This window comes from Hemitrygon akajei, chromosome 1 (genome assembly GCF_048418815.1).
Source record: "Hemitrygon akajei chromosome 1, sHemAka1.3, whole genome shotgun sequence".
Classification (NCBI taxonomy): domain Eukaryota; kingdom Metazoa; phylum Chordata; class Chondrichthyes; order Myliobatiformes; family Dasyatidae; genus Hemitrygon; species Hemitrygon akajei.
The window spans coordinates 13,877,517-13,900,727 of NC_133124.1; the positions used below are offsets into that span (position 1 = coordinate 13,877,517).

Consider the following 23,211-nt stretch of genomic DNA (forward strand, 5'->3'; position numbering starts at 1 on the left):
TTTCTCATTGGCTCTTCTCTCAATACTGAAGATGCTCACTATCAATCACATTTCAGCATTCAATATTATCATCCCATCAAAGCTAATCAATAAGCTCCAAGACCCTAGTCTCAATGCCCCCTTGTGCAATAAGATCCTTGATTTCCTCACCTGCAGACACAGTCATTTCGGCAACAACATCGCCTCCACAATCTGCACAAAGGTTGTGTGATTAGCCCCCTGCTCTACTTGCTTCACACTTAGGACTGTGAGGCTAAGCACAGCTCCAATGCCATATTCAAGTTTGCCGACAACACCACTGTTGTTGGCCAAGTCAAAGGTGGTGTTGAATCAGCATATACCCAGGAGGGAGTTTGAAAAACAACACCTCTATTTCCTTAAAGCTTGCAAAGATTTGACATGATGTCTAAGACTTCAACAAACTTCTATAGATGTGTGGTGGAGAGTATATTGACTGGTTGTATCATGGTCTGGTATGGAAACACCAATGCCCTTGAATGAAAAATACTACAAAAAGTGGTGGATTCAGCCCAGTTCATCACACGTAAACCCCTCCCCACCACTGAGCACTGGACAATGTCACAGGAAAGGAGCATCCATCATCAGGGACCCCCACCAGCAAAGTCATGATCTCTTCTCAGGAAGACGGAACAGGAGTCTTACGACCCACACTGACAACTACCAGATTAAAGAACAGTTATTATCCCTCAACCCAACATCAAGAATCTGATTTGTCAGCTATCACTGCGCTGGGGTCAACATCGAATCCTCTGAGGCGGTCCTGTCCTGCTGCGTGTTTTCTCTGACGGAGAAACACAGCATGGGGTCATTGGAGGGGATGGAGAGAAGCCCAAGCATCAGACACAATACCTCAGTAAATGTAATCAGGTGACAGTGGCCCAGGGAGATCCTCCATCACTTCAATACAAACAGCCAAACCACAGGTTTGCAACTTCCTTGACTAAGGCAGTTGTACTGGGTCCAACGCTGATTGTCGTATACATTAATGATCTGGATGATGGGGTGGTAAATTGGATTAGTAAGTATGCAGATGATACTAAGATAGGTGGTGTTGTAGATAATAAAATAGGTTTTCAAAGCTTGCAGAGAGATTTAGGCCAGTTAGAAGAGTGGGCTAAATGATGGCAGATGGAGTTTAATGCTGAGAAGTGTGAGGTGCTACATTTTGGTAGGACTAATCAAAATAGGACATACATGGTAAATGGTAGGGCATTGAGAAATGCAGTAGAACAGAGTGATCTAGGAATAATGGTGCATAGTTCCTCGAAGGTGGAATCTCATGTGGATAGGGTGGTGAAGAAAGCTTTTGGTATGCTGACCTTTATAAATCAGAGCATTGAGTATAGGAGTTGGGATGTAATGTTAAAATTGTACAAGGCTTTAGTAAGGCCAAATTTGGAGTATTGTGTACAGTTCTGGTCACCAAATAATAGAAAAGATGTCAACAAACTAGAGAGAGTACAGAGGAGATTTACTAGAATGTTACCTGGGTTTCAGCACCTAAGTTACAGAGAAAGGTTGAACAAGTTAGGTTTTTATTCTTTGGAGTGTAGAAGGTTGAGGGGGGACTTGATAGAAGTATTTAAAATTATGAGGGGGATAGATAGAATTGACATGGATAGGCTTTTTCCATTGAGAGTAAGGGAGGTTCAAACAAGAGGACATGAGTTGAGAGTTAAGGGGCAAAAGTTTAGGGGTAACATGAGGGGGAACTTCTTTACTCAAAGAGTGGTAGCTGTGTGGAACAAGCTTCCAGTAGAAGTGTTAGAAGCAAGTTCGGTATTGTCATTTAAAGTAAAATTGGATAGGTATATGGACAGGAAAGGAATGGAGAGTTATGGGCTGAGTGCAGGTCGGTGGGACTAGGTGAGAGTAAGCGTTCGGCACGGACTAGAAGGGCTGAGATGGCCTGTTTCCATGCTGTAATTGTTATATGGTTTATAATTGTTCCTCAGTCCTTGTGCTAAGCCAGAGTGAATGCACCTTTCCAGATTTCACAGGGCAAGGGACAAAGGGAAAAAGGTTCTTGGGTTTCAGCCTGTTTATTGAGTTCAGGAGGAGGAAACCAGATATCCATAAGCCAGTCCTGACTGGCGGGGGTGGGGGGGGGGGGGATCAGAGGTGGAGAGGGTCAGGCCTGTCGACGATTTACTTCCCTCCATAGGTGCTGCCCGACTTTCTGAGTCCCTCTGTATTTTGTGTGTTTGCCAAAGGAGGAGCAAAGTTTCTTTTTATGCATCTTTCGTTACGTATAAGTTTGTTATTCCGGGGGGCATAATTTTAGGGTGATTGGTGGAAAGTATAGGGGGGATGTCAGAGGTAGTTTTTTTTCCCACACAGAGTGTGGTGGATGCACGGAATGCTTGGTGATGGTAGAGTAATTAAGGACATTTAAGAAACTCTTGGATGGTCAAGTAGTAGATATAAAAATAGAAGGCTCTGTGGAAGGGAAGAGTTATGTTGATCTTCGAGTAAGTTACAAGGTCAGCACAAGGTGTGGACTGTGCTGCAATGAAAAGATCAAAGTTCAAAGTAAAATCATTATCAAAATACACGCACAGTATGTCACCATATACAGTACTGAGATTTGTCTTCTTGAAAGCATACTCAGGGTGGCAGGGTGAAGATAAGTCTCTACCAAAGGAAGTGTAAGGTGTTCCTTCCTTCCAACAGTTCTAAAGGAACACACGAAAAAGTGCTGGTGGCAGAGTATATGGAAATGAATAAACAGTCGAAGTTTTGGACCGAGATCCTTCTTCAGGGCCGAGAAGGAAGGGAGAAGATGCCAGATTAAAAAAGATGGCAGGGAAGGGCGAGTGGCTAGCTGGAAGGTGACAGGGGAAACCAGCTGGGTGGGAGAGGTCCAGGGCTGGAAGAGAAGGAATCTGATATGACAGGAAAGTGGAACACAGGACAAAGGAAAGGAGAAGGGGACCCAGGGAGAAGTAATAGGGAAGTGAGAAGAAGTGAAGGGTCAGAGTGGAAAATAGAGGAAGTGGGGGGGGGGGGGGGGAAGAAATTAGTTCACCGGAAAGAGAAATCAAGACTTATGCCATCAGATTGGAAGCTACCCTAATGGAATACAAGCATTTGAAACCCTACAGATGCTGGCAATCCAAAGCATCACACACAAAATGCTGGGCAAACTCAGTAGACCAGGCAGAATCTATGGAAAAGAGTAAACAGTTGACATTCAACTCAGCCTGAAACATCGACTGTTTACTCTTTTCCACAGACGCTGCCTGGCCTGTTGAGTTCCTCCAGCATTTTCAAAATTAAGGTGTTGCTCTCCCACCCTGACCTCATCTTGGCACAAGAATAATTCCACCTTGCCACACCACCACACATGAACAGACGCTGCTCAACCTGTTGAGTTCTTCCAGCAGCTTGTTGCTTCAAAATCCAGCCTCTGTGGTCCCTGGTGTCTGGAGTGAATGCAGCCTCGGTCCAACCTTGAGCAGGGATTCAAATGTCATCTGGCTGAAAATGGATGGCCTTAAGGGAATGAAAATCATCATGAAAGAATGTGAACCATGGCAAACTATAAGATAAAATACAAAACGTATGCCTGAACAATTTTAGCAGCTCCTTAAGAGGTGCAGGAGAAGGGGCAGGTAAGGTTATTGTAACACATGCAGAATGCTGGAGGGAAGGAATAAAGAGTCAATGTTTTATGTAAAGACCTTTCATCAGGATTCTTTCCATGGATGCTGCTCACCTGCTGAGTTCCTCCAGCATCATGTGTGTGTTAATCTGGATTTCTATCATCCGCAGAATCTCTTGTCTATATGGTTACTGTGGTGCTCACAGATCCTAACATAGAAACATAGAAACCTACAGCACAATACAGGCCCTTCGGCCCACAAAGTTGTGCCAAACATGTCCCTACCTTAGAAATTACTAGGCTTACCTATAACCGTCTATTTTTCTAAGCTCCATGTACCTATCCAAAAGTCTCTTAAAAGACCCTATCATATCCGCCTCCACCATCGTTGCCGGCAGTCCATTCCACACACTCACCACTCACTGAGTAAAAAACTTACCCCGACCTCTCCTCTGTACCTACTCCCCAGCACCTTAAACCTGTGTCCTCTTGTGGAAACCATTTCAGCCCTAGGAAAAAGCCTCTGACTATCCACACAATCAATGTCTCTCATCATCTTGTACACCTCTATCAGGTCACCTCTCATCCTCCATCGCTCCAAGGAGAAAAGGCCAAGTTCACTCAACCTATTCTCATATGTCATGCTCCCCAATCCAGGCAACATCCTTGTAAATCTCCTCTGCACCCTTTCTATGGCTTTCACATCCTTCCTGTAGTGAGGCGACCAGAACTGAGCACAGTACTCCAAGTGGGGACTGACCAGGGTCCTATATAGCTGCAACATTACCTCTTGGCTACTAAATTCAATTCCACGATTGATGAAGACCAATACACCATACACCTTCTTAACCACTGAGTCAACCTGCGCAGCTGCTTTGAGTGTCCAATGGACTTGGACCCCAAGATCCCTCTGATCCTCCACACTGCCAAGAATCTGACCATTAATGCCATATTCTGCCATCATATTTGACCTACCAAAATGAACCACCTCACACTTATCTGGGTTGAACTCCATCTGCCACTTCTCAGCCCAGTTTTTCATCCTGTCAATGTCCCACTGTGACCTCTGACAGCCTTCCACACTATCCACAACACCTCCAACCTTTGTGTCATTAGCAAACTTACTAACCCATCCCTCCACTTCCTCATCCAGGTCATTTATAAAAATCACAAAGAGTAAGGGTCCCAGAACAGATCCCTGAGGCACTCTACTGGTCACCAACCTCCATGCAGAATATGACATGTCTACAACCACTCATTGCCTTGTTATGAACCAGTAGCAATAGATATGAAATTGGGTCCAGACTTACAAACAAACAACAAAATTTATTAACCTCTGCTCAAAAACATAGAAAAGTAAACAAATGACTAACTTAACTAGAAGTAAACAGCTATGCGGCTATATCTAACAAACACTCAAACTTAGAAACAGTTCTTAATGAGTTCTCAGACAAGCACAGATTTACAGCAGTAAATTAAAAAGTCCATGTGATTTATACAGTCATTAAGGAGAGACTTTCGCAAAACAATGATTCCTTTGAAGAGATGACCAATCTGCCGATCACAGCTGAAAGATGCCTTGTCCAAAGAAATGACGAAGAAATGAAAAGTCTGAAAGTGACTGACCTTTTGGCTGGAGGATGGTCACTGCACAAACCTTCCTGGCCTTGCGGGGATTTAACTCAAACGTGCATGCCACAATTTCCTGAACGAAGATTCAAAAAGGTCGATCACTCCCAAAACACTGAACGACATTAACTTCACCCAATCTTTTGGGTTTGGATAACACTGCTAATGTCTTCACTCTCCGATACTAAACTGTATGGCAAAAACAAGTGTACAACAAACAAAACTGGTGGCGTCTTACCAAAACAGCCAACGGAGATCAATAGGGTCGCATCGTAAAATACAAATAAGAACCGTGTCATAGTCGCGGGCTTTTCTTTTATACCATACCATCATGTGGCATCACATCACCCCACTGTCACAAGACCATTACATCACCCCACTGTCACAAGACCATTACATCATCCCACTCACAAGACCATTACATCATCCCACTCACAAGATCTGACTGTGGCATGTAACAGCCTTCTGTGGGCAAGCCAGTTCTGGATCCACAAAGCAATGCCCCCTTGAATCCCATGCCTCCTTACTTTCTCAATAAGCCTTGCATGGGGTACCTTATCAAATGCCTTGCTGAAATCCATATACACTACATCCACTGCTCTTCCTTCATCAGTGTGTTTAGTCACATCCTCAAGCAATTCAATCAGGCTCATAAGGCAGGACCTGCCTTTGACAAAGCCATGCTGACTACTCCTAATCATATTATGCTTCTTCAAATGTTCATAAATCCTGCCTCTCAGGATCTTCTCCATCAACTTACCAACCACTGAGGTAAGACTCACTGGTCTATAATTTCCTGGGGTCCCACCCCCCCCCCCAACAATTCTAGTTTAAACTCTCCTCAGTAGCCTTAGCAAACCTCCCCGCCAGGATAATGGTCCCCCTGGGATTCAAGTGCAACCCGTCCTTTTTGTACAGGTCACACCTGCCCCAAAAGAGGTCCCAATGACCCAGAAATATGAATCCCTGCCCTTTGCTCCAGTCCCTCAGCCACACATGTATCCTCCACCTCATTCTATTCCTATACTCACTGTCGCGTGGCACAGACAGTAATCCCGAGATTACTACCTTTGCGGTCCTGCTTCTCAACTCCCTTCCTAACTCCCTGTAGTCTTTTTTTTCCGGTCCTCTTCCCTTTTCCTACCTATGTCATTGGCACCAATATGTACCATGACCTCTGGCTGTTCACCTTCCTACTGCAGGATATCGTGGATGCGATCTGAAACACCCTGGACCCTGGCACCTGGGAGGCAAACTACCATCCGAGTTTCTTTCCTGCGTCCACAGAATCGCCTGTCTGACCCCCTAACTATAGAGCCCCCTATCACTACTGCCTTTCTCTTTCCTTCCCTACCCTTCTGAGCCACAGGACCAGACTCTGTGCCAGAGGCGCGGCCACAGTTGCTTCTTCCAGGTGGCCTTCCCCCCCCATCAGTACTCAAACAGGAGTACTTATTGTCAAGGGGTACAGCCACAGGGGTACTCTCTAGTAACAACACACACAAAATGCTGGTGGAACACAGCAGGCCAGGCAGCATCTATAGGGAGAAGCACTGTCGACATTTCGGGCCGAGACCCTTCGTCAGGACTAACCAAAAGGAAAGATAGTAAGAGATTTGAAAGTAGTGGGGGCAGGGGGAAATGCGAAATGATAGGAGAAGACCGGAGGGGGTAGGATGAAGCTAAGAGCTGGAAAGGTGATTGGCGAAAGTGATACAGAGCTGGAGAAGGGAAAGGATCATGGGACGGGAGGCCTCAGGAGAAAGAATGTTGGGGGGTGGAACACCAGAGGGAGATGGAGAACTGGCAAGCAACTAAATATGTCAGGGATGGGGTAAGAAGGGATAGACATATCAGAATGGGAATGGGATGTGGAATTAAAATGTGTGGCCACTGGGAGATCCTGCTTTTCCTGGCGAACCGAGCGTAGATGTTCAGCGAAACGGTCTCCCAGTCTGCGTCGGGTCTCATCAATATATAAAATGCCACACTGGGAGCACCAGACGCAGTATACCACACCAGCCGACTCACAGGTGAAGTGTCGCCTCACCTGGAAGGACTGTCTGGGGCCCTGAATGGTGGTGAGGGAGGAAGTGTAAGGGCAGGTGTAGCACTTGTTCCGTTTACAAGGATGAGTGCCAGGAGGGAGATTGGTGGGAAGGGATGGGGGGGACGAGTGGACAAGGGAGTCACGTAGGGAACGCAGAAAAGCAGAAAGGGGGGGAGAGAAAGATGTGCTTGGTAGTGGGATCCCATTGGAGGTGGCGGAAGTTACGGAGAATTATACGTTGGACCTGGAGGCTGGTGAGGTGGTAGGTAAGGATAAGGGGAACCCTATCCCAGGTGGGATGGGTTGCTGGTGGATGGGGTGAGGGCAGATGTGCGGGAAATGGGAGAGATGCGTTTGAGAGCAGAGTTGATGGTGGACGAAGGGAAGCCTCTTTGTTTAAAAAAGGAAGACATCTCCTTTGTCCTGGAATGAAAAGCCTCATCCTGAGAGCAGATGTGGTGGAGACGGAGGAATTGTGAGAAGGGGATAGCATTTTTGCAAGAGACAGGGTGGGAAGAGGAATAGTCCAGGTAGCTGTGAGAGTCTGTAGGCTTATAGTAGTTATCAGTAGATAGGCCGTCTCCAGAGATGGAGACAGAAAGATCAAGAAAGGGGAGGGAGGTGTCAGAAATGGACCAGGTAAATTTGAGGGCAGGGTGAAAGTTGGAGGCAAAGTTAATGAAGTCGACGAGCTCAGCAAGCGTGCAGGAAGCAGCGCCAATGCAGTCGTCGATGTAGCGAAGGAAAAGAGGGGGACGGATACCCGTATAGACTTGGAACATGGACTGTTCCACAAAGCCAACAAAAAGGCAGACATAACTGGGACCCATACGGGTGCCCATGGCTACACCCTTGGTTTGGAGGAAATGGGAGGAGCCAAAGGAGAAATTATTGAGAGTGAGAACTAATTCCGCTAGACGGAGGAGAGTGGTGGTAGAGGGGAATTGGTTAGGTCTGGAATCCAAAAAAAAGCGAAGAGCTTCGAGACCATCTCAGTGGGGGATGGAGGTATATAGGGACTGGACGTCCATGGTGAAAATCAGATGGTGGGGGCCAGGGAACTAAAAATCATTGAAAAAATTCAAAGCATGAGAAGTGTCACGAACATAGGTGGGAAGAGATTGAACAAGGGGGGATAAGACAGTGTCAAGGTATGCAGAAATGAGTTCAGTGGGGCAGGAGCAAGCTGAGACAATAGGTCTACCTGGACAGGCAGGTTTGTGGATCTTGTGTAGGAGGTAGAAACGGGAAGTGCGGGGTGTGGGAACTATGAGGTTTGTGGCAGTGGATGGGAGATCCCCAGAGCAGATAAGGTTGGTGACGGTATAGGAGACAATGGCCTGGTGCTCCTTAGTGGGGTCATGATCAAGGGGTAAATAAGAGGAGGTATCAGAGAGTTGTTGCTGTGCCTCGGCCAGGTAGAGGTCAGTACGCCAGACAACAACAGTTCCCCCCTTATCAGCAGGTTTTATAGTGAGGTTGGGATTGGTGTGGAGGGAACGGAGAGCAGACCGTTCAGAAGGAGTGAGTTTGGAATTGGAACAGGGTGTGGTGAAGTCAAGACGGTTGATGTCCCGTCGACAATTAGCAATAAAGAGATCCAGAGCAGGCAGAAGACCAGAATGGGGTGTCCATGAAGAGGAGGAAGGCTGAAGATGGGAGGAGGGTTGAAGACAGGAGAAAGGGTCATTGGTGGTGGTAGGAGAGTCCTTGTCAAAGAAGTAAGCTCAGAGACGGAGCCGGTGGAAGAAGAGTTCAGCGTCATGGCGTACGCGGAACTCGCTGAGGTGTGGGGGAAGGGGGACAAAGCTGAGGCCCTTACTGAGGACAGAGCACTCTGCCTCAGAGAGTTGAAGTTCGGAGGGAATGGTAAAGACCCGGCATGGATGAGAGATGGGATCGGGGGGGGAGGGAGGCTGGTAGTGTCAGTGGAGAGGGAAGGGTTGGGGTGAGAGGAAGATGGAGCCACTGAGGGCCCAGGAGCTGACGATGGGATCTGAGGGAGAGGGGATGGCAGAGTGATGGTGGGGGAAGGGGAGACAGGAGTCACAATCGCAGCATGTGAAGACCCGGCCTGGAGTTCAAGGCTGGAGTCGCAGTCGGTGGTTGCGCAATCGCTTTGAAGCTGTCCATGGTCGTTGATGGTGCTGGAGTCCAGATTTTCAAAATGCCCGGGTTGCTGGGGCAGCTGAGATCGACAGTCGGGGCGAATCCATGTCCGTTGGAACACGCGGTAATGGCGCTGGAGTCCATCGCGTCCTTGGCCCCGGCCGCCGATCTCGGCTGCCCCAGCAACCCAGGACATATTCACAACTGCAGATTTCCGCATGTTTGCTTTTAAATTCTACTGCGAAGCCTCTGCCAGTGATGCCTACACTGAAGAAGTTTAAATCTTCTCTTCGACGGGAGTTCAGTGAAACCCTCTCTTGCTGCTCCCCATCTATAATTCCTTCGGCCCTTCAACTTTTCGATCATATTTTGACCCAGACCCGCTATTACAGCCATATATCCTTCCTTGGAACGTGTCTCCACTGCCAACTGACTCCAGTTGGCTTCAGGATCTGTTTTCGAGCTTCTCAATTTGGACCTTCTGAGGATCCTAGGTACTCACATTTAATTGACTCTGCCTCCTGTTGTTTCTCCCATCGAGCTCTGAAGGTGACACTCTCCGCCATGAGGAGGTACCTGGCGTCCCTATCACAGTCCCTTCCACGCCTCCAGGACACCTTTTTCTCCGTTTGCAATGGACCTGTCCGTTATTTCATCCTCCGTCGGATCCTCGCGTGCAATCGCCGTTTCTTTGCCTGTTCTCCATCTCCCTCTGGTGCACCCCCCCTTTCTTTCTCCTGAGGCCTCCCATCCCATGATCCTTTCCCTTCTCCAGCTCGGTATGACTTTTGCCAATCACCTTTCCAGCTCTTAGTTTCATCCCACCCCCTCCGGTCTTCTCCTGCAATGATCGCAAGATCTTCCATCTGCAGACCCCAGAGCATGGTCTTCGTATTGTGTCCCCGGCCCCGGCTGTCGATCTCGGCTGCCCCAGCAACCCAGGGCATATTCACAACTAACTGCAGATTTCCTTGTGGGTACTCTCTAGTATATGACTCTTCCCCTTCCCCCTCCTGACTGTGACTCACTTGTCTGTCTCCCATGGCCCTGGTGTGACCACCTGCCTATAACTCCTTTCTATCACCTCCTCACTCTCCCTGACCAGACGAAGGTTATCGAGCTGCATCTCCAGCTCCCTCACTCGGTCCCTTAGGAGCTGCAGCTCGACGCACCTGGTGCAGACATGGCCAATGGGGAGGCTGGGAGACTCCAGGACCTCCCACATCTGACACCAAGCACAGAAAACAGGCCTCACACACATACTTCCTCCTTTCCGCAAATAACACCGGTAAACCTACTTTGCTTCGTCCCGTTACTGCCTAAGCCCATTGAGCCAAAGCCCTACCACTCTGCTGCCCGCTCCGAACGCTGCCCGCTGGATATGGCGGTCTTCTTTTTAAACCTTTCGCATTCTACTGGCTGACTAATACAGGGGGGCACAATTTCTTTACACACAGAGTAGTGGTTGTGTGGAGTGTCCTGCCAGCGCTGGTAGTAGAGCCAGATACATTAGGGGCATTTAAGAAGCTCTTAGATAGTCAAGTCGAGGATAGAAAAATGGAGGACTATGTAGGAAGGACAGGTTAGATTGATCTTAGAGTGAGTTAAAACGCTGGCACAACATCATGGGCTGAAGGTCATGTTCTATAATGTAATGGTTTATGTTCAATGCTCTACGATTTAAACATTGAGTGAAGAAGTGGACAGGGAATTGCCAAGCAAAAGATGAACCTGGAATTCTCCTTAGTGCTGCCTAAAGAATCATTAGCCAATGAAGAGTAGAAATTTTGCGACCTGCACCAGTTGTTTAATTTATTTATTTTTATTTAGAAAGACAGTGCAGAATACGACCTTCCAGCACATCGAGATGCACTGCCCAGAAACCCCAGACAACCCCAATTTAAACCTTAGCCTAATCACAGACCATTTACAATGACCGATTAACCTACCTGGTACATCTTTGCCCTATGGGAGGAACCCAGAGCACCACTCATGCAACAGTTGTACACTGGGTAATGCCTGCGCTGATTGATCTTAGAGTAGGTTAGCAGGTCAGCACAACACTGTGGGCCGAAGGGCCTGTACTGTGCTGTAGTGTTCTGAAGGGCCCTTCAGCCCACAATGCTGTGCTGGCCTGTATACCTACCACACACAGTATTGAAAAACCTGCCTTTGATGTTCGCTTCTTTAGCAACACAGTGTGGAGTAGCGCCTTCTGGCTCTATGAGCGACACTGCCTAGCGACCCTCGACAAACCTGATTAACCATAACCTACTCACAGGACAATTTACAAAAACCAATTAACCTACCAATGGGTACATCTTTGGAGTGTGGGTTGAAATTGGAGCACCTGGAGAAAACCCACGCATTCGGGGAGAACATACAGAGTCACCTTACAGAGGACACCGGGATTGAACTCCACACTCCAACGTCCAGAGCTGTAACAGTGTCACGCTGCCGTGGCACATGTTGAGTGACTGCAAGGGACACTGTTTTAGCAAAGAGCTGAGCAGGCACTACCCAGTGACCATATTGTGAGCCCTTTTTCTTACATCCCATTTTACCTGATGAACCTTATCAGTGTTGTGTAATGAAACAGATCTGTTAGGGAGTTTTAAGTTGAAGGAATACTTAGGGGACAGTGATCATAATATAATAGAATTCACCCTGCAATTTGAGAGGGTGAAGTCAGGGACAAATGCGTCAGTTTTTACAGCAGAGTAAAGAGAACAACAGAGAGGAGCTGGCCAAAATTAATTTGAAGAGGCACTAGCAGGGATGACAGCAGAGCAGCAATGGCTGGAGATTTTGGCAGCCCTTCAGAAGGTGTTAGTCAGTTCATCACAGAGAAAAAGGAATATTCTAAAGGGAGGAGGAGGTAACTGTGGCTGACAAGGGAAGTCAAAGACAGCGTAAAAGCAAAAGAGTGGGCATACAATAAAACAAAAATTAGTGCGAAGTTAGAGGATTGGAATGCTTTTAAAAAACCAACAGAAGGCAACTAAGAAAGCAATAAGGAGAGAAAAGATGAAATATGAAGTTAAGCTAGGCAATAATATAAAAGAAGTTACCAAAAGTTTCTGTAGGGATGTTAGGGGGGAGGGGTTAAGGGGAGGGGGGATGGGTAACATACATTTTCTTTTTCATACACTTTTATTCTGTAATTACTTGAAAACACAATAAAAAAATTTTAATTAAAAAAAAGTCTTTTTTCAAATATACAAAGAGTAAAGCAGAGGGAAGAATGGATAGTGGACCTCCGGAAAATGAGACTGGAGAGACAGTAGTAGGGGACAAGGATATGGTAGACAAACTTAATAAGTATTTTACGCCAGTCTTCACCTTGGAAAACATTAGTAGCATACCAAAAATTCGAGAGTGTCAGGGGCAGAAATGAGTAGTTGCTATAACCAGGGAGAAGGTGCTGGAAAGCTGAAAGGTCTAAGGGTAATTAAGTCACCTGGAACAGTAGTACTCTATCCCAGGGTTCTGAACGGGGTAGCTAAAGAGAGTGGAAGCATTAATATCTCTAGACACTGGGATCTCGAGACTGAGAACTGCAAATATAACTTCACTCTTTATGAAGGGAGGGAGGCAGAAGAAAGGAAATTATGGACCAATTAACCTGACATCAGTGGCTGGCAAGATGTTGGAGCCCATTATTAAGAATGAGGTTTTGGGGTATTTGGTGGTGTATGACAAAATAGGCCAAAGTCAGCATGGTTTTCTTAAGCAATCTGCTGGAATTCTTTAAGGAAACAACAGGCAGGTTAGCTTGGATTTCTGGAAGGCCTTTGAAAAGGTGCTGCACATAAAGCTGCTAAACAAGATAAGAGCCGATGGCATTACAGGAAAGATGCTAACTTGAACAGAAGATTGGCCGACTGGCAGGAGGAGGTAAAGATTGGGAATAAAGGGGCCTTTTCTGGTTAGCCGCTGGCAACTAGTGGTGTTCCTCAGGTCAGTGTTGGGATCACTTCTTTTCACATTAAATCTCAATGACTTGGATAATGGAATTGATAGCTTTGTGGCCAAGTTTGCAGATGATAGAAAGGTAGGTGGAGTGGTAGGCACTGCTGAGGAAGCAAAGAGTCTGCAGAAGAACTTGGACAGATTAGGAGAATGTGAAAAGTGGCTGATGGTATTTAGCATAGGGAAGTATATGGTCTTGCACTTTGGTAGAAGGAATAAAGGCATAGACTATTCTCTAAATGAGGAGTGAATTCAGAAATTGAAGGTGCAACAAGACTTGGGAGTCCTTGTGCATGATTCCCTAAAGGTTAACTTGCAGGTTGAGCTAGTAGTAACAAAGGCAAATGCAATATTAGCATTCATATTGAGGTGACTAGAATGTAAAGGCAAGGATGTAATGCTGAGAATCAGTAAAGCATTGGTCAGACCGCACTTGGAGTATTGTGAGCAGTTTTGGGTCACTTATCTAAAAAAGGATGTCTCGACACTGGAGCGGGTCCAGAGGAGGCTCACGAGAATGATCACGGGAATGAAAGGGTTAATACATGAGGGGTGCTTGATGGCTGTTGGGCTGTACTCACTGGAATTTAGAAGAATGAGATGGGGGATCTCATTGAAACCTATTGAATATTGAAAGACTGAGATAGTTATTTGTATATTTAATGCAAAATATATAATGTATCTAGGCTCTTGATCAGTCAGGTCATCAATGGTTATGGGGAGAAGGCAGGAGAATGGAGGTTGAGAGCGATAATAAATCAGCCATGATGGAATGGTGGAACAGACTCGATGGGCAGAATGGCCTAATTCTGCTTCTGCGTCTCTCTTTATTTAGAGTCACAGTGTGGAATAGGCCCGCTAGCCCTTTAAGCCACACCACTCCGCAAACCCCCAACAAACTGTGATTTAACCCTAACCTAATCACAGGACAATTTACATGGCCAATTAAACTACGAACCGATATGTCTCTGGATTGTGGGAGGGAACCACAACTCCCGGAGAAAACCCACACATTGCATGGGGAGGACCGTACAGACTCCTTACAGAGGATGCCAAGCTTGAACTCTGAACTCTGACACCCCCAGCAGTACTAGAGTCATGCTAACCACTACACTACTGTGGTGCCCTTAGGGTTCTGAGATGTCTTATGTCTGAACTCTGTCCGTACTAATCTGTAGCATTTTGTCATAGCCTAGTTTCCTCTTTCTCCGATTTCTCTAAAGATAAAGTTTAGATTTATTTGTCATACTTACTTTGAAATTCAAAATACAAAGTTCAGAGCACAATTATTATCAAAGTATACAATCAAGATTCGTCTCCAACAGGCAAACACAAAGCAAAAAAACCCCAAAGAGCCTACTTAAAAAAGTAGACCATTGAACACTCAATATCCAGAAAAAATAATTAAGTCGTGCTAACAATAAATGCAAGCAAATAATGATCTGAAGTCCACAAAGAGAGTCCATCCACAGGTCCCTGTTTCAGCGCAGAGCCCAATAAACATCACAGAGCAGCGAGTTGAACCAGCTCATCCCTCGCCTCGGGCCCTCATGCCCTGACCTGCCCAGCTCCTAAATGCCCAAACATTGGGTTCAGTCACTTCAATACACACTGTGTGCACCTCTGGAGTTGCCAGGCTCCCAGTGCCAGTATAGCATACCCACAACTCAGTAACCCTAACCATATGAACCCCGATCGATGATTGATTGTGCTAACCGCCATACTGCCTTTCCACCCACTCTCTGGCCAATTCATACCCTCCTGGCAGCAGCCATGGTTGCCTGTTGGTCAGGTTTGGTACGGTTTTCATTTGGAACCTCAAACTGACCAGGACGTCTGCCAAATAGATCCAGAGGCTCTCAAACCAAAACATCAATTGCCCGTTTCCCTCCATGGATGCTGTCTGACCTGCTGTGTTCCTCCACTGCTTGGCGTGTTGAGTAAAGAAAAATGACGGCTTCCTTTCCAACCCTATTCTCATTCAATTGAAATTTGCCTTCTGAGGACGCACGTGATATCGAAACAATTTTATCCTTTTTTTGTGGGAGCTTGGCATTCTGCATGAGTTAGGAATTTGGATTCAAAATTAGCATCGTGGCAGAAGCCAGAGAGTGGTAGTCAATGGTTGTTTCTCTGACATCATATAGCTGCCATTTGATGAAAGAACACAGATCAGAAACAGATTCAGTTTTAATATCACTGACATATACTGTGAAACATCTTGCTTTAGAACAACAGTGCAGTGCAATACATAAGATCTTATAAATTACAATAAGAAAGATGCGTATATATAAAAATAAAGTAAATTCAGTAGAGTTGCAATCAGTAGTATAAAAAGAGAGGGAAAATAATGAGGTGGTGTTCACAGAAATCTGATGCTGGACGGGACGAAGCTGTTCCTAAGAAGTGAATGTGGGTCTTCAGGCTCCTGTACCTCCATCCCAATGATAGCAATGGGGAGAGAGCACATCCTGGATAATGGGGTCCTTAATGATAGATTCCACCTTTTTGAGGCTTTGTCTTTTGATGATGGTGGGGATGCTAGTGCCCGTGATGCAGCCAGCAGAGTTTGTAGCCATCTATGGCATTTTTCCTGATCCTGTGCAGTGACCACCCCCCCCACCCCTCCGTATCAGATGGCATGGAGATGCACAGATACAAGGAAAAGTAGCTCCTCAACGTGAGAAGAGATCCTCCGGCAAACACATTCCCCTCTCCCTCTGACCTTTTACCTCTTCTCACCTACGTATTACTTCCCTCTGGGTCCTCTCCACCTTCCCTTTTTCCTATGGTCCATTCTCCTCTCATATCAAATTCCTTCTTCTCCAGCCTTTGACCTTCCCCACCTACCTGGCTTCACCTGTCACCTTCCAGCTAACGTCCCTCCCCCCCACCCCGCAACCTTTTTATTCTGGCATCTCCCCCCTTTCTTCTCAGTCCTGAAGAAGGGTCTCGGTGCAAAAAGTCGACTGTTTATTCATTTCCATAGATACTGCCTGATCTGTTGAGTTCCTCCGGCATTTTGTGGATTGTTGCTTTGGATTTCCAGCATCACCTGTTAATGGAAGTGATCCCGTTTATGTAAAGTAGAACCATAGAGAAAGAATTTGAACAAAACATACTTTCTGAGGAAGAACAAATGTTCTGAAATAAGAAAGAACTGAAAAATTACCCAAACTTCTGTGTCCAGACTAAGTAAAAGTTTTGTGAGTACTAATGGCACAGTTTAAAGTGGATATTTCTAAACTTGTACAGTACATTTGAGTGACTCATTCCCACAAACTTATTTATTATATGTTATTTAACCTCGAGGATAGTTTCATTCTATGGAACAGCTACAAGGTTAAATGCCAGGAAACCTTTTGTATGGCTTGAAAGCAGCAGAGGAGTGAAATAGATATTTGACGTGTGCCAATTCCATTATTCAAAAAAATTAAATTAATTCAAAGTTTTTGCATCATAACTGGGAACATTGTGTCCAAGTCTTCATGTGTGCTAATGCCAATTCCAAGAAAATACTTGAGACAGGTGACTCAACTCAACACAAAATCATGTATCAGTTGGCTTTTTATGTTTATCTTGAGTCAGAATGGATGAAATTACAGAGTCTTTTGTATCTTTCGCAAAGGAAGATAAAATAGTGATAAATAGTGCAACTGCACTATTTTACAGTTGCACAACACCGTGATACAACAATGACAGGACTGGATAGTTTTATCAATGCCAGGCACTCAAAAATTTTGGGCGCCAAGCGTAGCAACAAGGCTTTACAGTACAGGCGACCCTGTTCAATCCCCATCGCTGCCCGTGAGGAGTTTATACGTTCTCCCCATGACCAAGTGGGGTTTCCTCTGGGTGCTATGTTGCCTCCCACATTCCAAAGAAATAAGGGTTAGGCTTGGTGAGTTGTGGTCATGTTGGCACCAGAAGCATGGCGGCTCTTGTGGGCTGCCCCCCAGCAAAATCCTCCGGCTGAGCTAGTTGTTGACACAAAATGACACATTTCACTGCATGTGACAGATAATGCTAATGTATGTAAAAATAACATTGCTTCCAAACCACCTCAGTAATTTGCTGCTCTGTACCAGACTATACAATAATAACATAAGATATAGGAGCAGAATTAGGCCATTCAGCCCATTGAGACTGGTTTGCCATTTAATCATGGCTGATTAATTTTCCCTCTCAACCCGTTCTTGTGCCTTCTACCTGTAATCTCTAACGTCCTTACAAATTAAGATTCTATCAACCTCAAGTCTGGTTGGCAATGCTCCTGCAAATGAAGGGCTTCCATTTGACCTCCTCTACTAGGTCTCTGTCTCCATGTGTGCTGGCAATGTCAGAACTCAAGTGCAGAGGAAAGACAGACTCCATTGCAGAGATGATTCATAAGAACTCCAATGGAAAATCAGTGGCTCAGCTGAATAACACTGTGAGAAGTAAAATTCTCAAAACTAGAGTCACCTGGGGAAAAGTACACACTCAGGTCAACAAATACTTTTTCTGGTTTTAATTCCTTCATCTGTTTTAGATGTTTAAGTGCCGGAAGAGGATCTTAAAGCAAAACGAACGACTTTACAATCAGGTCCAGCTGTTACAATCTCTGTTTAACCGTCGATCCACACACTCATGTATCGATGAATTGCATATGCAGTATAAAAATACAAAGAAAATCGCACAAAACTAATACAGTACTAATACGGTAGTGGCAATTCTAAAGAAACACAATACAAACAACATTAGAATCCCCCCAACCCTGTATCTTATACACAGCAGCAAAAAATGTAAGCGAATTCATCTCATCTAAGATGTCTACTACTTTTCAGTACACACATGCTGAACCCCCGAACAGAGACTAAACATTCACGTTACGTTGTTACATGCACAATCAGTCATGATACAATAAAGTTAGACAAAAGGTGCACTTTGGCACAACCTTTACAAGATATTCCCTGGTAGTTAAATTACAGGAAGACTGACCTACACCACTTTCACCACACAGAGAGTGGTGAATCTGTGGAATTCTCTGCCACAGGAAACAGTTGAGGCCGGTTCATTGGCTATATTTAAGAGGAAGTTAGATATGGCCCTTGTGGCCAAAGGGATCAGGGGGTATGGAGAGAAAGCAGGTACAGGGTTCTGAGTTGGATGATCAGCCATGATCATACTGAATGGCGATGCAGGCTCGAAGGGCCGAATGGCCTACTCCTGCACCCCTTTTCTATGTTTCTATGTTTCTACTTGGCTGGTGAGGAACTTGGCACAAGTCACGCTGTCCAGCATCGAGTCCTTCACTTGTGAAAATCTAAAGCATCCACCTGTAAAACATGTCAAATTACTGATATTCTCGATTCGCCAACAAGCATAAACGGATTCACATGGATATTGTAAATTAATGCTCACCTTTCCTCACCAAGCCCAGTACCTCTGGGGGAATTCGATTCCAATGCCCCACCAGCTACTTCAGCAGAAAACAAAATGGTCTCCCCACTATCCCACATGTGCATAATGACCTCACCATCTCCACTTAAAGGCACAGACAACCATTCTAGCATTACCCGGATGGATGCCTAAGTACACTTTTTACTGATCATGAATAGGATTCAGTGGTTACCCGGTTACACTAGGACCCATGATTAGAGCAAATTGGACATCCAATTAAATAATACAAGTTACACAGAATTTCTGAGCCTATCAAAATAAATGTTGCAAGTTTGAACAGAAAGCACCAGGAGACCACACTACAAAGAGCAAGTCACTCTAGAGAAAACACAAGGAATTCTAAATTATTAACAATTCTCATTAAACAGCAATTAAACAATTCAGGTGCTCTTTAAACGTCACTGTCCTTCTCAGAACTCCCCGACCTTGGTACAGCCCAACCAAACCTCCTAGAATGTTTCCAGTGCCTCCAAACAAGTCTCCCCCATTCCCAACCACCCCCCCCCCACACACTCCCATCACCAATATACATGTGTATACGTCAAGTCAGACCAATAGGAAGGCTAGATAGTAACATGGAACAGAGAACATTACAGCTTGACACAGGCCCTTCAGCCAATGATGTTATACTGATCCACTACAAGACCAATTTAATTCTTCCCTCCTACATCATCCTCCATCATCCAAGAAACTATCCAAAAGGTTATTAAATGTCCCAAATGTATCTGGCCGTACCATTACTCCTGGCAGGATATTCCAAGCATCCACAGCTCTCGGTGTAAAAAGCCTCCCCCCTCCAAATACATTACTTAAACCACCTTAACATTTTGCCCCTTTCTTTAGCATTTCCACTTTGGGAAAAAGTCTCTGGCTATCCACTCCGTCTATGCCTCCTTTCATCTTGTACATGTCTATCAATTCATCTCACTCCCCTTTACTGCAAAGAGAAAAGTCCTAGCTCACTCAGCTTTCCCTGATAAGACATGCTCTCTAATCCAGGCAGCATCATAATAAGCCCCCCTTGCATCTTCTTTGTGCTTCCTACAGTATAATGAGGTGACTAGAATTGAACACAGTATTCCAAGTATGGTCCAACCAGTGTTTTATTGACCCTGAGCATATTTTCCATTGTTCATGTTCAAGTGTTAATCTGACAGTCACATATCAGTTGTCATAAATAATGAATAGGAATCAGATTAGATGAGATAAAATACCTACACATCCTGGGGATTACACATCGAAATTTGAAACTGGAATATCTACTTCATTATCACCGGGAATCAGACTCCAAGATCCTCATCACTGATTTTGGTCTGGCCAATTCTGGGAATTAAAGGATTGTCATCCAATATTTTATTAAGCTAACAAAAATGTTCTGTCACTAAAAAAAAAGCAGATACAATAGGGTCTTTTAAGAGACTCTTAGATAGGTACATGCAGCTTAGAAAAATAGAGGTCTATGCGGTAGGGAAATTCTAGGCAGCTTCTGGGGTCAGTTATATGGTCAGCACAACATTGTGGGCTGAAGGGCCTGTGACATGCTGAAGATTTTCCATTTTCTATTAGTAGAGATGATGCTGCCCTTAACATTAATAGTGGTGGGGTGAAGATATATCTCTGCCAAAGGAGGTATATGGTGCTCTTTCCCTCCACTAGCCTGCAGATCACCTTTGGGCAAGGTGTAGTGCCTCCTTAGACCCCCGATCAAGTGGTGGATGGAACTAAGGGAATGTGGACGGGCTGCCTTTGTGGACTTCAGTTCAGAATATTCGCTTCTGTTCATTGTTTGCATGATTTGTTTTTTTCTCTCTCTGCACATTGGGGTCTTTTAGATTTCTTTGCTTTGTGGCTACCTGTTAGGAGACAAATCTTAAGGTTGTATATGGTGTACATAGTTGGATAATAAATGTATTTTGAACTTTGAACTTTGATTTTGATATATCTCTACATAGATTTAACTGCAAACTGATATGGGTACATAAAATCACCCTTGATAACAATACTAGTGACAATTCACCAGAATGTTTATCTTACCATTGCCTAGATTTATTCGATGAAGCTATCTTTTTTGCTGAATATTTGCCATGATGGACTTCACAGCTCTCTTTATTTTTCTTTTCAGCTCTTCATTCTCCCTCTTCTGTTACTTCCTCTGGTATCGCTACAATCCCCTTTCAATCACCTCTACCAGTTCTGGGATGACGAGTCGCGTCAGTTTTACATATGTGACAAATGCCCCCCTGGGACCTATCGGAAAGCTCATTGCAATTCGTCAAAGAGGACTGTATGTGCCCCTTGTCCAGATTTTCACTACACTGCATACTGGAACTCCCTAGAAGAATGTCAGTATTGCAACGTCTTTTGCAAAGAGTATCAGTTTGTTAAACACGAGTGCAATGGCACCCACAACCGTGTTTGCGAATGCGTTGAAGGCCATTATTTTGACCTCGAATTTTGCTTAAAGCACTACGAATGTCCACCAGGCTTTGGTGTTAAAAAGCTTGGTAAGTAATTTTTGATATTCAACATCTTTGTTTTCTCTTGCTGTTTAATAAGAATTGTAAATGACGTACTGGCATTGGAGAGGGTCCAGGGGAAGTTCCTGAGAATGATTCCAGGAATGAAAGAGGGAATGTAGAGGGTACTCGCTGGAGTTTAGAAAACTAAGGAGGGAGCTCATTGAAACCTATTGAATATTGAAAGGCCTAGATAGAGTGGATGTGGAGAGGATGTTTCCTATAGTCGGGGACTCTAGGGCCAGAGGGCACAAATAGAGTGGATGTGGAGAGGATGTTTCCTATAGTGGGGGAGTCTAGGGCCAGAGGGCACAGCCTCAGAATGTTAGGACGTTCCTTTCAAACAGAGCTGGGGGGGGGGGAATTCCCTTAGCCAGAGGGCAATGAATCTGTGAAATTTATTGCCACAGATGGCTGCGGAGGCCAAATCATTGGGTGTATTTAAAGCAGAGATTGATAGGTTCTTGATTAGTAAGGGCGACAAAGGTTATGGGGTAGATGGCAGGAGAATGGGATGGAGAGGGATAATAAATCACCCATAATGGAATGACTTGATGGGCTGAGTGGCCTAATTCTGCTTTCTTAGTGGCCACTTTATTAGGTACATCTGTACGCCTGCTCCTTAATGCAAATATCTAATCTGCCAATCATGTGGCAGCAACTCAAAAGCATTCAGACATGGTTAATAACTTCAGTTATTATCAGAAAAAAACATAACAATGGGGAAGAAATGTCATCTGTGACTTTGGCCGTTGGTGCCAGACAGGGTGGTTTGAGTATCTGAGAAACTGCTGATCTCCTGGGATTTTCACACAAAACAGAGTTTACAGAGAATGGTGTGAGAAACAAAAGAAAAATTCAGTGAGTGGCATTTCTGTGGGTGAAAATGCCTTGTTAATGAGAGAGGTTCGAGGAGAATGGCCAGGCTGGTTCAAACTGACAAGAAGGTGACAGTAACTCAAATAACCACACGTTACAACAGTGGCATGCAGAAGAGTATGCACATTTCATTGGAATTTGAAGTAGATGGGTTACAGCAGCAGGAGATCATGAACATACACTCAGTGACCACTTTATTAGGTACAGGAGCCACTTAGTAAAGTGACCACTGAGTGAATAGTGTATATATAAATTAAATAAGTAGTGCAAAAAATAGTGACGTAGTGCTTATGGGTTCATAAATCTGATAGCAGAGGGGAAGAAGCTTTTCTTCCTCTCTAGTGAGAAAAAGACAAGTCCTGGGTGATGAAGGTTCTTAATGATGGATGCTTGATGGTGAGGAGGCCAGTGCCCATGATGGAGCTGAGTGGCTTTACATCCTTCTGCAGCTTTTTCTGGCACGGCAGCCCCATACCAGACAGTCTCTGCAGTTCGTCTGTACTCTGTTGCTTTTCAGAGGCTGCACTTAGCAAATCTCCCTGACAACATCCTAATAGGGGCACCTGGCTATAAGTCTGCAGGGTCTCTGTCAGAGAAGCTGGCCGCTCCGCACTCGAAGGATCATGCAATTTTTCAGAGGAAATTTGTCAACAGTTCTCTTCAATGGGTATGGTGCAGTAAATTTTGAAATAGGGGCTAGCAATCATAGCCTCTATTCCCATAGTCCACATTAGCATTCTAATTACATGCTGGAGCATTGGGCATGCTATGCTGGTGCCCCTATGTGTGCCTACACTTTCGGGCAGACTCCAGCATCTTTGCGTGCAAACCATACATTTCACTGCATCTATTTTGATCCACATGTGATAATCAAATTAATCTGAATCTGAAAAAAAAAGTTTCTGCAAGCTTCCTTTTTGAAACATAGAAAACCTACAGCACAATACAGGCCCTTTGGCCCACAAAGCTGTGCCAAACATGTCCCTACC

General features: G+C 45.0%; 1 protein-coding gene across 1 annotated transcript in view; it reads left to right on the plus strand.

Moving 5' to 3' along the window:
* The window catches only part of LOC140729972 (tumor necrosis factor receptor superfamily member 11B-like), a 59,255-nt gene that overhangs the window by 21,772 nt on the left and 14,272 nt on the right, over positions 1-23,211 (plus strand). The window contains exon 2 of the mRNA XM_073050165.1: positions 20,950-21,331. Within this exon, the coding sequence (XP_072906266.1) occupies positions 20,950-21,331 (382 nt within the window). The remainder of the gene's footprint in view (positions 1-20,949; positions 21,332-23,211) is intronic.